General features: G+C 41.1%; 1 protein-coding gene across 5 annotated transcripts in view; it reads left to right on the top strand.

The window, feature by feature from the left end:
* Nucleotides 1-15,865, top strand: part of MTMR10 (myotubularin related protein 10) — a 35,775-nt gene extending 19,910 nt beyond the window's left edge. For 4 of the 5 annotated variants that reach the window (XM_071441699.1, XM_071441701.1, XM_071441700.1 and 1 more), the window contains 11 exons: nt 2,664-2,754; nt 5,136-5,310; nt 5,645-5,732; nt 5,890-5,978; nt 6,970-7,100; nt 7,225-7,294; nt 7,449-7,519; nt 8,415-8,584; nt 9,841-10,011; nt 10,844-11,026; nt 11,520-15,865. In XM_071441699.1, coding sequence (XP_071297800.1) covers nt 2,664-2,754; nt 5,136-5,310; nt 5,645-5,732; nt 5,890-5,978; nt 6,970-7,100; nt 7,225-7,294; nt 7,449-7,519; nt 8,415-8,584; nt 9,841-10,011; nt 10,844-11,026; nt 11,520-12,119 — 1,839 coding nt within the window. In that variant the 3' untranslated portion in view covers nt 12,120-15,865. Of the gene's footprint in view, nt 1-2,663; nt 2,755-3,183; nt 3,290-5,135; nt 5,311-5,644; nt 5,733-5,889; nt 5,979-6,969; nt 7,101-7,224; nt 7,295-7,448; nt 7,520-8,414; nt 8,585-9,840; nt 10,012-10,843; nt 11,027-11,519 lie in introns of all 5 variants that reach the window. The other variant, XM_071441702.1, reaches the window with a different exon arrangement.
* The last annotated feature ends 45 nt before the right edge of the window (nt 15,866-15,910 follow it).

The raw sequence follows: 15,910 nt of genomic DNA, 5'->3' as shown, positions 1-15,910 counted from the left end.
CTAATGCTGATGCTTATTTTCCCAATAGGTCTTCCATCCTAGGAAAATGAACAAAACCTGTTTGTGGGACTTGATGTAGTCCTGCTTGTCTTTCTACCACAGGTGTCTGCTTGGGATAGGAATTGGAGTAGCAATGGAAAACAGTATTTTTCCAGAGAATTCATAAGCCAGGTAGCCTGGCCTAAGGAAGAAGGGAAAAGCCAGGGCTTGCTAACTTAGCACATCTCAAATGTTGTTGTCCACACCTCTTCTGCAAGAGCATTAGCAATACTTTGAAGTTCTTGCCCTTGGTAAAATTCCTGTTGAAGAGGAGGGTGTGCCCTGAAAGTATCATTTATTTTTCTCAGATAGGGGTTGAACAGGGGACACTGACATAGGGAAATAGCTTTTGTACTATGAAATAGCTACAGCCATTGTGTTTACTGCTTTTAATAAATGAACTTTCCAAGCAGCCTATTCTCTTGTTATTTGTCTGAGCCTGAATATCTTCAGCTTTACACAATTGTAAATTGGCAAGAATACCAAACATTTTTGAGTTTGATATGAGAACGCTTCCTGTAAAACATGCTTGTCTTCCAAATTAGAGCGTTCTACTTATGGCCATAATCTGCTGAGATCTGTGGAATGTGCTTGTCTTCTGAATCTCTGAGACAATAAAGCTATTATAGGGATTTAGTAAGGAATAAACAGAAAATTAGTATGTATTTAGTACTTGCTTAGTGTATCTATGAGTGGAATTTTTCTAAAATGTAAAAATAGAGACAGTAGCAGGATCAATCTATCACTTTAAAATAAAAGAAATAGATGTCCTGAACCTGTGGGTGGATTGTTTCACCCATGCAATACATGGTGTGAGTTACATCTATTCCATGCAACACCCAGAGCATTTTCCAGCTCCTGCTTTATTTAAAAGCACAACTATGGTCTCATATTTTTTGTGGATCTGGATGGTTACTATCTCCACCCCACCATTTTATCCCTCTTCCACCAGCACACACATACTCCCTTTTTCAAATGTGGCAAGCAAATGACAGAGATTTCAGCTGCTGCCTATTTAAAAATAGGTTTTACTGTATTCCTGTTGTGTTATTTGGCAGCACAATGGAATTTTTTTCCTGCAGTTTGTCCTGAAGGCTTGAGAGTAGATTAGCATAGTAAAAGGCTTTCAACTTCCACTCCATAAATGAAGATGAGTAGTAGCTCTGCTAGAATCAGTTACTGTAGTGAAAAGCTGCATAGAAAAATGGAAGTCAAAATGTGAATATACGCAGATTTCCATTTTATTTCATTGTTGATGATAGCCAAAAGTAATATGTTAGAAGTGGCCAAATATTGTTGAATAGCTGGCTTCTGCTTCAGTTCATACACTGAAATCACAACATTTAGTAAAATGTGTATGGCTTCCAGTTATGTCATTAAACGTTTTATCTAATCCTGCTTGTAACTGTTCATTAGGAAAGTCTCTATACTGTTCTCCAGGGACACTTGTACTGCTTGGGTTTTTTGGGGGGCTGTCACCCCTGGAATGTGCTGTCCTCTGTTTTCCTGTGCAGTTTCATTGTAGAGCAGAAGGTGTGGGGAGAACAATTAAAGAAACCATTGTTCTAAGACTCGACTGGAATTTTTTTGTTGAGTGTTTGCAAAACAACATTTTCAGCTCAAGTTAGTCTACTGTCATTACTGGTTTCATAAATAATGAGGACTGTCCCCATCAAAAGTCAAAGTATATAAAAATACAGTAAAGGTTCCATAACATCAGGGATGTTACATACAAACAATAAAAATAAAGCAGCTTTCTTCATGCAGATCTCAGCATAACTGAGCTCTCGAGCTTTGTTCCAATTGCCCAGTGCTGCCAGCACTGATACTCCTTCAATTCTATGGTGCAAATCTTTCTGTTATGCCTATCACAATAAGGACACTTTCCTTCATAAAAAGAAAACAATTTCTTGGATGCACAGGATTTTTTTCAAAAATAATATTCAAAGCTGCTGAACTCTGAATCCATTTTGCAAATGTGTTTTTAAATAGGAAAAGTTGGGAAAAGTTGAAGGGAAGATAGAAAATAAAAAAAAAAAATCAGGGTTTTTGTCAAATCTTTTGTATTTATTAGTGAATATCTACATTCAAAGAGACAGAGACTAGAAATGCTTGATGAAATTTTAAGTCTAGGATCTAATCCTAAATCATGTGCTGCATTCTTAATTTTAATAATCTTAGGGAAAGAACCAATGAGTTTTTTTAAAAGGAAGCGCACATGAAAAACCTCCTGGCCCAACTGATAACTTTGTAGCCCAGATATCTGTCAAATGCTGTTAAATACTGATACCAGATTTTAGTTCAGGACATGCCTGAACTGTTAATTGTTCAAAATTGTCCTGGTAAAATTCCATTATGTTGTTTCTGTGTTTTTCCCCTCTTCCCTAAGCACTGATTGCTGGCTACTGTCAGAGCAGTGCTAAGTTGGACTTTTTGAACTGACCCTGCATACTCTTAGGGCCTTCAGCTGGATTGATTAAGTACTCTTTTCATTAAAGAAAATATCAAAAGACTGATTTTTAGCTTTTTCACAGCTCTGCATATCTGGCACTGTTACTGTTAAGGGCAGTAATTTTTTTGTCTATATAAATATATAATAACAATAATAAATGTCTCTTTCCTAGGTGTGCCTTGCAATAGCTCATTATTCTCAGCCAACAGATCTTCAGCTTCTCTTTGCATTTGAGTATGTTGGGGAAATATATCATAATCCAGGTAAGGATGAAAGTACTTGGACTGTGCTTTTTTTCCTGTTTTGTAATATGTATTTTTAGTAAGACTTCTGTCCAGAAGCAGTGGCAAAAAGCATTTGAGGCTTTCTCCAAGGGTAACAAAATCAGCTTGTTCTGCACCCAGCCTCTTACTTATGGTTATAAGTCATTCATTGGGATAGACATTAATGACCAAAACCCAAAGAAATGTCTTTCCTGTCTGAAACAAAGCCAAACTGTCAGCATGAATACTCCTATTTCTCAGTTCACGCTTCCATCCTCCTGTTGTATGTCTCTGTTGGTACTCTGGGTACCCAGTGAATGTCCCATCAGGCAGGCTTGCTCACCTGCCCTTCTTTTGGGAATAAGTTTCTCTTCTGGTGGTATTGCAGGAGGATTTGTGCAACTTGGGACTCCATACCTTCTTTCCTAGAGGCTTACTAGGCAGTTCTTACCACTCAAAACCTCCACCACCCCTGCTGAGCTGGAGCACACCCTCTCTGCTCAAGGCCAATCTCCAAGTGAACCTTGTCAGTTAGGTAAGCCTGCAAAGATGCCTTTGGAACTTGATTTCGAGCGTAACGCTGTGCGGTCACTGCCGAGTGCTCCCAGCCCAGACACAGCTGAGAGCCAGCATTGTAGGGTGACAAGGCTCCCCACAGAGAGTGCTGCTGCTGCTGCAGAGCTGTGCTACTGAGATCTGAACTCAGCAGCTGGCACTAGAAACCACTCATCTGCCTGTTACAAAACATGAACCTTGTGGAATTACCAGATCAGGCCTTCAAATTTGCAAAACGATGCATGGTTCTCATCCATGGTTTTGCCTCTATGGCTGCCCTGTGCATGCACAAGAATAAGTGTGCATGTGATTATTATGTTGCACACACAATTGCACATGGAATTCCTTACCTCATAAAGCTTGGGCAATTATTAAGGTCCATGTATTTTCATGTTATAAAGTACTAGGGAGGAAGCCAATTTGCAGATAAAATTGCAATAAAATGTTAGGCTGTCACAAAGTTGCCTTTACTCTCTCTTTAAAATATCATTTGCTATATGGAAAAATACCTAGTGGAAGAATTACATAAGGTGGGTAAAAATGTTCCTCTGGAGCAGCAGACCAGAATGGCAAAGGAGAGTTGTTCTGCCATGCTGCAGTTCTTAAGAGAATATGAAATTCTTTTGGGTCGTGTTGGGGTGTTCTTGTTGTTGTGAACCCTGGTGTTTGTCCCATAGATATCTGGCTTTGCTCTTGCAATTCCAGTGCTGTTTAATGACTCTCTCTCCCTGCTACTCCCAGTAAAGTAAAAGGTGAAATGCTGTCTTTGTGCTTCCTGGGGAACGTAAAAAGCCTGCATTGTTCTGGTGTATGTGTATGTTGTTTTTTCCCAGGCTATATTTGATAGTTATATATCCTGCTATTAAACAGAAAAATTGACCTTTTTTTTTTTGTAATTATTGTATTTCTCTCTTTACCATCTTTGAAGAACTACTTCAGTCTGATTTTAGTCCTGGTTTCTTCTGAAAATCCTAAGTAGTCAAAGTGCTAGTGCAAGAATGAAGTTAATAGATACAGAAAGCAGAAACCAGACAGGTTATGGGATGTCAGCAGAGCTGTGACACTGTTCTGCTTCCTTTGGGCAGGCTCTTGCTAAGGCTCACAGCTTTCATGGGGGAGGTAATAGGGCTGAATTTCAGTTTATTCCACTTCCATCTAAAAATGTACTTCAAGTGTCAAGAAACAAAATGTAATTTTTTTTTGACACAGCTGACTGTCCCCTTGGCATCTAAAGAATGACCAGCAAAGGAGATCCTTCTGTATAGTAATGGCCTCTCTAAGCTCCTGGTCCCTAAATACAAATTGATAGGCCATCTTTTTGTGTAGATATAAATCTATATAGAAACCCCAGTATTTTAACATGGCCTTCCTTTTCTTTTATTTGCTGTTAATACAGCAGTCATTTAAAGTTGCTGAAATTATATAAGTTTTATTTTGCTTTATTGACACGGTAGATATTCATTAATAGCTATAGCCTATAAAGGGTTCATGTTTTAAAATGTTGCAAACTTTGGCATAATAAAGAAGGAAAACCTGTGACTGGAGATAACATTTGTTCCTGAGTATTAGTATGCCTTGGCTTCTATCAAGCAGCACAGCAGGCCAATTTTATGTTGCTTTTCTAATGAAATTGCAGGGAAAAATACATTGACATCTTCATGTATCATCAAGCTGCCATTAAATCACTGCTTTCTTGTAATACAACAGTAGGTAATATAGATAATACCAGTCCTGTTGCTAATGGCTTATCTTTGTAATTAGGAAGGTGAAGAGTGTGATTTTTATTTATTGTTTTTAATGGGCATTGATGACTTTCCTTTTCCTAGCAAAGAAGGTGAATGGCATAGACCCAGGAGGTGGTGGCGGTGGCATCAGCAGTGCCAGCAGTCAGCAGACTCCTTTGTTTGAAACTTACTCGGATTGGGATAGAGAAATCAAAAGGACAGGTGCATCTGAGTGGAGAGTGTGCTCAGTCAATGAAGGTTATATGATCTCCACTTGGTAAGTGTCTCCTGGGACACCAGCAGGAGGGAGCTGGGCTGTCTTGTCCTGTGTGCCCCACAGTCTCTGTTGCAGCCAACTGTGCATGGCACCTCTTAATTGTGCTGCTCTCTGGAGAGGCCCCCAGGCAAAAGATGCTGCAAGTCTTGTCCCTGAGGGAAATGTCATGATTTGGCATCCATGGCTTTGGTGCTTCTGTACTTCCATGTGGGACGGTGGCAGCCACACCCAGGGGCTGCTCTGGGACAGCTGGTGACACAGCACTGCAGCAAGAGGGAAGATGGTTAAAAACACAGGGAAAAGTAACCTTTTTTATCATGTTTTTTTCCACAAGCCTTCCAGAATATTTTGTGGTTCCGTCTTCCTTAGCAGATCAAGACCTGAAGCTGTACTCCTACTCCTTCATTGGGAGGAGAATGCCTGTAAGTGTCCTCTTTGTTCTGATGCTGCTCCTGGTCATTGCACAGTGTTCAGCTTGGGGCTCTGCATGCCAATTAACATTGCATTAAGGAAAAAATTGTACAGAATAGCTCTAACCTGCACGATTTTGTTGTTTCTTGTGTTTTTACTCCATGTTAGTTATGGTCCTGGAATCACCCCAATGGGAGTGCCCTTGTGAGAATGGCCAACATTAAAGATGTATTGCAGCAGAGAAGAATTGACCAGAGGTGAGTGATTCATTGTGTCACCCTTCAGGCAGAGGGTTAGGATAACACCAGTGGTGACTGTGACACAGCACTGGGTGGCAGTGGGGTGACCCTGTGTGACCCCACAGTGTTGTAGTGTGGGAACTTTGGAGAGACTGTTCTCTGGATCTGGTTCTGGCACAATTTTTTTTCAAGGCCATTCCAGTTTCAAATACTGAGTAAATTTACAGGTTTTAAGGTATGCTCATTTTTCAGGGGGATAATCATTCAGATGACAGAATTTATTGATAAAATGACCAGATTTACTATAATACAACTTACAGTGGTGGAGATTTTCTTACCTCCTTCAGCAAGACAGTAAAAAAGACCCCTTCATTTGTGGCATTGTGAAATACAATTCAATAGCCTTAGTATCATAATGCACAAATATGATAGTATTTCTGTGAAATATTTGTCAAATGCTGTCCTTAATGAAAGACTGAAGGCATTTAGTGCCTTGTGTAGGTAGTTTACAAGCTTAATTGTTTTTGTTCTTTGGTTTAATTTGTAGTGTGACTTTTTGTAGTAGTGCAAACAGCTGCATTGTGTGTTAGGCTGGGGCTCTGAGTTTTAATTGAAACCCTGTCAGATTTCCTGACTTCATAAACTTTAAATGTGTTCTCTTCATTTAACATAGGTAAGTCTTACTAAAAATGATGGAAAACTAAAAACGGAATAGAGTTATTTAACTCTCAGTCAGCATCAGATTTCATTTCTCAAGTGTGATGTTTTAATGATCCATTAAAACATTTCCATTTTTTATGTTCAGTAATTAGTAGACACCAAAAATGTTTGAGTCAGTAGCTTTATGGCAGGAGCAATGTATCTCCTGAATATGAACCAGTAAACTATTTTTTAGAATGAGGTGCATGTTTTCTGTGGGTTTAATTGTTTGCAGTTAGACAGTGACACCTTTCTTGAAAGACAGTTTCTTTCCTCTCCAACAATAAACCTGCTGATTCTTCTCCTGCAGGATTTGTAATGCCATAACTCGAAGCCATCCCCTGAGAAGTGACGTTTACAAATCTGACCTGGACAAGTGTCTCCCCAACATCCAGGAAATCCAGGCTGCACACAACAAACTCAAACAGCTCTGTGTCAATGGTATGCTGGGCTTTCCTTCTTTTATGGGGCTGTTTTCCTGACATGCAGTGAATTCCAGTCAGCCTGGCTGGCAGGGACTGTTCCTGGAAGTTGTTCTGCAATGTAATTGCTGTTGCTGTTGCAGACCCTTTTGATGACACTGAAGAGAAGTGGCTGTCCTCACTGGAAAACACTCGCTGGTTAGAATACATCAGGTTGGTACCATGAAAATAATGATGTTCAGTGGAATGAGCAGTGCATCATTTCAAGGATTGTTTTAATATGTTGGGTAAATATAGATAACCCAAATCTTTTTCTTGTAGAGTGTGAATTTCTGTTAATGTTAAATCACTTTCTTTTCCTGTCCAGAGCCTTTCTTAAGCATTCTGCTGAGCTTGTCTATATGATGGAGTGTAAGCACGTTTCTGTAGTTCTACAAGGTAATACAACACAGAGCATGCTGTAATTATTTGCATTACTGTGATAATGTAGATAAACAGATTGAGATAAAATCAACTGTAATCTTTGTACATAAACCCCATGGATTCTGAATATCTCAGGCATTTGGGGAACTAGAAGGGAAAATAATTTTGTTACGTATCTGAACTGTAGTATATGGACTACAGTTTGATGCTAGGAATACAATTATTCCTAGCATCAAAGGAATATTTTGCTTTGAGTCTTTGTGGGTTTTGTTCTGATAATGATGATAGAATCAAAACCTTACTGTGAACCTTAGTACTGTGTCAATTGGGCTAAGATTCCCTGCAGAAGCAATATCAGTTTAATTCAGAGGTTCTATGGACAAAAGCATTTCACTCAGTGCCCACTCCTTGTGTCTGTGCAAACAGATATTTCAGGAAAGGACACTGAAAAACTTGCTCATACCTGTAATTCTGTAATTTCTGTAGTTTTTACAAGACTGTTCAGCTGGTATATCCCACTCTCCCCATGTAATGGCCTTCCAAAAATTGCTTCAAGGTGAAAAAATGTTGAAAATTTTAGCAGCATGAACACTCTCCTCCTCAGCACACCTTGATTTAAGTACTAGGCAGTTGGGTGGGTATTTTGTTCTTGATGAATGCACTGCTGTGCTGGATACTGCAGAAACCCTTTGTATAGTATGAGTCTCAGTTAAAAAAAAAAGTGTGATTTTCTTCTAGTTTGTTTGGTTTTTTTTTTAAATTATGAGAACAATTTAAACACCTAAAAGTATATTTTAAAGGAAATTCTAATAAAAACATGAGCCTAGTTGCACGATTTTGCTCTTTGAAATCTACCTCTGCCATGTGCATTTGCCTTACATATTCTGTACTTTCTGTATGTCACTCACAGAGGAAGAGGGACGGGACCTGAGCTGTCTTGCTGCTTCTCTCATTCAAGTCATGCTGGATCCCTACTTTCGAACCATTGTTGGATTTCAAAGCCTAATACAGAAGGAATGGGTCATGGCAGGATATCAATTTTTAGATAGGTGTAACCACTTAAAGAGATCTGACAAAGAGGTAAAAATTAATTGTGTTTGCATGTGATCACAGTATCTGCTTGATATCATCCTGAATATGTACTTGTACAGAAATCTAAAAGTAAATATACGTTTTAATACTTTTAAATCTCATTATAATAGTATCAGAGGAAGTAACTCTTTTTCCAGGGTAGAGATACCTTTTCTTTACCCTCTGTAGCCATGTGAGAATCAGTGAAATGCCAGGTGCAATCCAGTGGGTTTTCATGTTGCTTCAGGGTTACACATGAAAGCATCTCACTGCTACAAACACAGTCACGTTTCAAGTTGAAACCAAAGGAGATGAGGGGTTGGAGGGGGTGGTTTTGCTTGTGTTTTACCAATCCCTGTTTCCATCCCTGCGCTGTTATCACTCAGCTGTGCTTTCAGAGCAGGCAGCTGCTGGAGAAGCCCCACAGCTGCATGAGCTGACATGGCTGCCAGGAGGAGAGTGCTGGGCTCTGCTCCCAGCACTGCCAGCTCTTGTTTGGCCTCTTCAAGGCTAACTGCAGGTGGAAGCAGAGAGGACCCAGGTTAGGAACCTTTTGCAGGGACAGTGGCCAGAGTCACAGAACAGGAACATCCCCAGAGCGTGGAACCCACAGATAAATCGAGGGCACTGAGCACCAAGCAGAGAAAATGCATGAAGGGATAAAGAAATGAGATGCCAAGAGGGAAATAATGAAAAAGCAGCTATTTTGGCCCTAGGAAAGGATATACTGAAAAGTGAAAATGGGAAGGGGAAAATATTTCTAAAGCTTTACATAAATTATAGTTTATACTTTTGCAATTCATGGGCTGCTATGGAAAAGACATAGAAAATGTGGTGAGAAATTAGCATGGCTGAATCATAAGTGCTCCAGTCATTTCAAACAAGGAAGAAAATACATTGTAAAACCAAGGCCAAGGGGCAAGGAAGGCTCATACAAGCACTAATTTGGAAATTATGAGGGACATATAGATGGCAGAAACGATTTTTGCTGCTGTGCAAATCCTTGTGTATGAGAGGAGCCCAGGAAAGGAGTTTTTACACAGAAGGGAAAGCTGTGCAAAGGTAGTGCTGAGAAAGACATGGCTAAACAGGAATACAGAGTGTAACAATTGCATAGAATCATGAAAAATGCGAGACTCCAAATAGTTTACCCTATGGTTGAATACTGTATCAATGGTACAGCCAAATACCAAAACTGTAAAGAAATGGGTATGATTTGGGAAAAGCTTATGTTAAATCTGATCATTCCTTGTTTCTTTTCTCAGTCTCCTTTGTTCTTGATGTTCCTTGACTGCGTTTGGCAGCTGCTGGAGCAGTACCCAGCAGCCTTTGAGTTCTCTGAGGTGTACCTGACCATCCTGTACGACAGCGCCCGCATCTCCTTGTTCGGCACCTTCCTCTTCAACTGCCCCCACCAGCGAGTCAAGGAGAGCACTGTGAGTAGGAGGGGCTGCCCCTGCTTGTCCAGCAGGACACTGCAGCTTGGCCCCCTGGAAAGAACAGCATCCCAGTTCCATGCTTCCTGTGTGTCCTTCCAATTGCCACACCCTGTTTGGGGCTAAACACTCAGGTCCCCAGGTGAATACAGTCATAATGACTTTCAGGTGATCTGTGCAGAGCCAGTGACTAACTATTCAAGAAGAAAGTCTATTGAATTTATTTGTGGTTTTTTTCCTAGGAAAACGTTGCTGCTCTACATTGTTATTTGTACTCCTCTAGGAAGCAAATCTGTATCTCGAACTCAGAAAGTAGAATGACAGGCAATAAATAGAATTTCATGCTTCAGGCAAACTTTGAAATCTCTTGACATAATTGTTTAAATAGTTGAAAAGGTTGGAGATGCTGCATAAAGTTCCAACAGTAATGCACAATGGAGGCATTTAGAAAACAGAAGACTTAAATTTGTTTTTGAAAACGAGCTTATCACAACTGTGTGTAGAAAACATTTGATGGCTGATAAAAGTGAAACTTACTTATTTCATTAAATATTTTGCCTTTAAAGTTATAGGTAGCAACTTTACAAAGAAGCAGAGCATTGAGGGACTCTGGGTGAATTCTCAAAATGCCAGTTTGGGGATTAAGAGTAAGCCAACAACCAATTTAATGGAATTGAGAAGTAACTGCACAAATGCAGAGCAACTGTTTTCTTCAGCTGCTCTGTTGTGCTACTCTGCTCCTCTTTGCCCAATAGTTACATGCTGGGTTTAAGATTCATGAAGAAGCCCATTTTCTTTGATTTTAATCTGCCTGAATGTTAACTTCCTGCAGGAATTTGCTATAAGTAAAAACATTCAGCTGGGTGATGAGAAAGGCCTCAGGTTTCCGTGTGTTTGGGACTGGTCTCTCCAGTTCACGAGCCGAGACCGGCTGCTGTTCCACAACCCGCTGTACATCGGCAAGAGCGCGCCCAGCGTGCACAACGGGGCCCTCCGCACCTTCAAGCGCTCCAAGGTACCTGGGGGGCTCCGAGGGGCTCTGCTCACACTCAGGGGTCGTGCTGGGGAGGCTGCAGGTGCCCTTGGATTAGCAGTAGGAGCCTTCATTGTCTTGACTTCCCAGCCTAAAGAAATTATTTTCTGTAGAAGAAGCAATGTAAATTTTTAAGCCTTGTGTTTTAGGATATTTTCTGATATGGCCAAGTCGCTGCCAACATTTGCATTATTTCACCTTTGGAAAAGTGATGACAGGCCACTTTTCCCCCTGGGGTTGTCAGTATTTTCAGTAAATACTGATTATAAGTCTATCATTTGTTGCTACAAAAAACCATATGTATTTCTTTTTAAAGGCCACAGTTTGCCCTGTGAGCCCTGCAGCAGTGACTCAGAAGCTCAGAACTATTTAAAGGTCACAGCATTTGTCTGGATGATGCACCCTGGCAGTTCAGGGAAATGTACTATTCCAATGAACGTAGAACTGGAAAATTACCAGTATTTATTTTCTGCAGAAAAACTACAGCTCCACATTGCGAGGTGTCCCCCCAGCAATAAAGAACGGAATCATCGGTGAGCAGGAGTTCCTTCCGAGAAGAAACTCTCTGATACTGAAATTGAAGCCGGAGTTTTTGCACTCAGCAGAGGGCCAGAGCCACAGCATGGAGCAGTTCTTCAGAGACTGGTTTGCCAAGCCCGTCGATCTGCACGGCGTCATTCTGCCCCATCTCTCTGGAACACAAATCAAACTGTGGAAACTCTGCTACTTCCGCTGGGTTCCCGAGGCCCAGATCAACCACGGCGGCTCCATCACCGCCTTCCACAGAGTTTCTCTGCTGGCAGACGAGGTGGACATGTTAAACCGCAGCCTGCGGCAGTACAAGAGCAACTCCTCCTTGCAAGGCCACTGCTCAGAACTGGATCAAAGCAGGATGTACTTCAGAGCAAATGGTTTAAATGACACCTCAGGCACCCCAGACTTTCTCTCCTCCTCATTCCCATTTTCTCCTGTAGGGAACCTATGCAAACGGAGCATTTTGGGAACACCTTTAAGCAAATTTTTAAGTGGTGCCAAAATCTGGCTATCCACCGAGACGCTTGCAAATGAAGACTGAGGTGATGTGGAGGTTTAAAGGCTCCAGGAGAATACAGCATATCATTTTGTCTTTTCTAACTTAACACTGCTAAATGCGGCATTGAAAGCTGTAATAATTTTTATATACAAACATTACGTAAGATTTGCACAAATATTTAAAAGCAAGGCAAGTCATGCTTCAAATCGCACAATGTTGTCCTCAGTAGTTCTCATCTGCTGGGGCTTCTGCTCCCCAATTCCTCCTGTTGCTGGGGGTTTGGCTCATTACAAATGATAGAGCATTTCATTAGCTAATTGAAAGGCTTGGTGTGGTCGTTACTGAGGGTTCTGCTTGAAATAACCTTTATTTTCCCAGATAGTGACTGAAGTGACCCTTTGATAAAACAGCTTGGAAAGCCAAAGTAGTGCAGTGGAGATGAACTGACAGCTGAAATCTGGGATATACTATTTTATCAGACTGCCTCTTCAGGAGTAATACTTGCATAGATACAAACATACTAATGCTCCATGACTGATCACCCTACATTGTGCTAATGCAGTGTATCCATGGAAGGGCTTGTTCCCTTTTCTTTCTCTTCCCAAAATGTGTTCATTAACAATTAGTCAGATTTGTGCTCTTTGTCATGACCTTGACTTTAGACTATAGAAATCCACATCAGGACAATGCACTGTTAACCTTAAAACATTTACTGTAGATACGGTATTGCAGTAGCTTTAGAAGTGCCTTTAATTGGGAGGAAACAGTAGCAGGATTACTCTAATGCAGCTGACACTCCCCCAGCTTTTCAAAAGAGATTGTGTGGCAAGTTCTTGTTCCATCCCCTGCTTCCCCCTCTCCATTTCTGGAAACAACAAGCATCCAGAAGAAGCAGAAGGTGTCCCCTCTTTAAGGTTAAACTTCTTCATAAGTCCCACAAGACCCTCACCTTTTTATAAGAGCACCTCAACTACTCAGCATTATCCCTGCACAGATCCTGATCCCTGCCATCCCTCTCCTCATTTTTTTGCAGGATGAAGTAGCTTTCAGCAGAACTCATACCTGAGCCCTGCTGGTTCCAGAAAGGAGCACTGGCTCCTCATTGCCACTTTCACAAGGGATGCAGGTGCTGCAAGGAGAGCAGTGAGTGGTGCCTTCTTTTTGCAGACTGAATATCCATAGGGACAGTGCAATGAACAAGCACTGCCTGAGGGAATTACATCCAACAGCCTCTTTCCTTCTGCTTAAGGCGGCAGCCTCCTTGTTGTTCTGAAGCCTTTTTAAATGATGCCTCTCCCTGGATGCTGTGCCACAGAAGGACTTACAGGGAGAAAGGCAGGAGTGTGAAGAATTCCAGGAGGTTGGAGAAATAGTGGTGTGTCATTCTCATAGGTTAAGGCTCCTGTCAGCTGCCTTCTCTGAACAGCAAGGCTGTATTTTGTATTAAATTATTTCTGTATAAACACCAACGCTGTTGAACTGGCACTGAGCCTCCATCCAGGTATTGCCTCACCAGTTTAGGGCACCAAAGGCCTTACACAATGGACTCAGAGCTGCTCTCAGTTTTCTCAGTGGGGAAAAAAGAAAGCTGCAGGATAGGAATATGCAGTGTATTCAAGTTTTAAAAAAGGGGAGGGGACAGGATTTGGAGATCTTTGTTTGTAAACCCAAACTGATCTTCAGCACAGCTTAAATCACAAAGTGGGGTTTGGCTCCCAGGCTGGTCTGTGACCTCCAAGGCTGTGCTTTGCTTGCACTGCTGGGGCTGGAGAGCAGCAAGGCAGGGCCAATGCAGAGGTGAACAATGTCAGGGGAGGGGGTTCCTTTTTACCTTACCAAACTTCCAAACCCGTTCCTATGCAAAGAATCTGTGGTGTGTGTGCTGTGCACAGCGTGGGCAGGCACAGGCTGTTGTGACACAATGCCAGGGCTTCTGGGCAACTGTTTGTGAGGAAAAAACATGTATTCACCTCAATTGCCTAATTATGCTGCAAGATGAGTGAGCATGTTGAATGGTCCACAAACCAGTTGTGTTTATTTCCAAGCTTGCTGCAGTAGTCATCTCACTTGTTCCTTATTCAAATGTTTTAGTTTGCTTTTGCCATTCCTCTTTTCCCATTAGCTAACTGCTTTCCCTGGCCTGATACTTGACATAAAGACCTCAACCTGTGTGCTTAGTGTCTTTTGGTACCAATTTTGTTTTTCTTTTAAAACGACAGTTAAAACTATAATGTCTTTTTTTTTTTTCCTTAAAAGCATAACTTCTTTGGATTAAAGGTACCAAAAATGTGTAAATAAATTACTCCACAAAAGCAGCTGGTGGAATTAAAAATGTTTAGGCTAGTACCCTTTGGGGGAAAAATGGGTACTATATTTAAACAGAATTGTCTTTTATAAGGAGATTTCAGACATTTTTACATTTCAGTTCTAAGATGTGTACAGATGCTGCAGAGGGACTTTGTATTTTATATATATAGCATGGGAGAGGGTTAAAAATAATACGCCTTTATAACAAACAAAACCTGTCGAAATATCTATTTGCCAAACAAACTGAAAAAGAATTTTTTTACCATTCCAAAAAGGGAGTTAGGTAAGCAGAGGCTGAGAGGGGGCACCTCCTGCAGAGAGGAAGGGAAGGGCTCTACCTTTCCCTAGGCTTGAAGACAAGGTTCTGCTTCAGCCTTGCTGAGGAATCTGAGCAGCTGCTGTGCCTGGGGATGCTGCTGCTTCCTCTGAGTTCAACAGCTCAATACTTCCAGATTCACTTTTGAAGGACAGGTACCAAGTGTTGATTTTGAATATTCTCCACTCTGCACAGTTGCCTTATCAAGTCAGTAGGGACTGTTCTGAATATCTTTAATAACTTTCAAAAGCAATTTTGGGGTGTGAGTATGTATCTTACTTCTGTGTACAGAATACTGACATGCAAGTGTGTATATATATGTCTGTGTATATATATGTACACATATTTTCAAATTTTCATTTCTGTTCACCATTTAAAGCAACATACTGTTGAATGCCATCTTTGTGTTGCAGAGTAGAAAAGCTACCAAGCAGCTCATCCTTTTGTGTTTGTAGAAAATGTGCATTACTGCAGCTGTTCCTGGCTGAGTCATGACTTTGTACCACACAGGGGGAGCTCTGCAGCTGCTGCAGCTGCTGGGCCCCAGTGCAGGGCTGGGGCTGTGGTGGCACCTCAGCCTCCAGGCCCTGCCCTGTGCCCCAGGAGTGCACTGAGAACTGTTTGTGTGTCTGCCCAGGCTGCACGTGTGCTCCATGGGCACCTGCCTGCAATACCACTCTGAACAATTAACTGCCTTGTGTTTCAATGAAAATGTAGCAAGCTGGGCAAACCTTTTGGCTTATTCTCAGATGGAAATACATTAAAACCAAAAAAATTCTAACATGTATTTAAGGAAAGGATGAAATCTTAAATTTGCCTCTAACCAAGAGACAGAAATTTGTACCTCAAATTGCTCTAGGCAGTAGGTTTCTAATGCTGTTGCTGTGATGGTTTAGAGTTCACCATTTCAACTGAAACTAAAACCTTTGTGCCTGATAATGATTTACTGAGTAGCAGTGGCAGGAAGATGATAAAATCCTGATGCTGAGTTGCGAATGTGAAGTAAATTAGAGTCAATAAAAGTTCGTACCTTTCCACAGTGAACTTCAGGTGGTTTCCTTTCCCTTCCCCTAACAAAAAAAAATTATGTGTGTGTGGTTTTTTCCAAGAATAGCATGGACACTGTGCTATAGAAAGATGATTAATAAAAATGATTTGCAAATGATCTTATTTCTTGCTATGTTCTATTATAGTGTCTGCAGTTTGCATG

The sequence above is a fragment of the Agelaius tricolor genome, unplaced genomic scaffold, assembly GCF_023055355.1.
Source record: "Agelaius tricolor isolate 1412-34295 unplaced genomic scaffold, bAgeTri1.0.p SCAF_16, whole genome shotgun sequence".
NCBI lineage: Eukaryota > Metazoa > Chordata > Aves > Passeriformes > Icteridae > Agelaius > Agelaius tricolor.
This window is presented reverse-complemented; position numbering and strand designations above follow the sequence as displayed.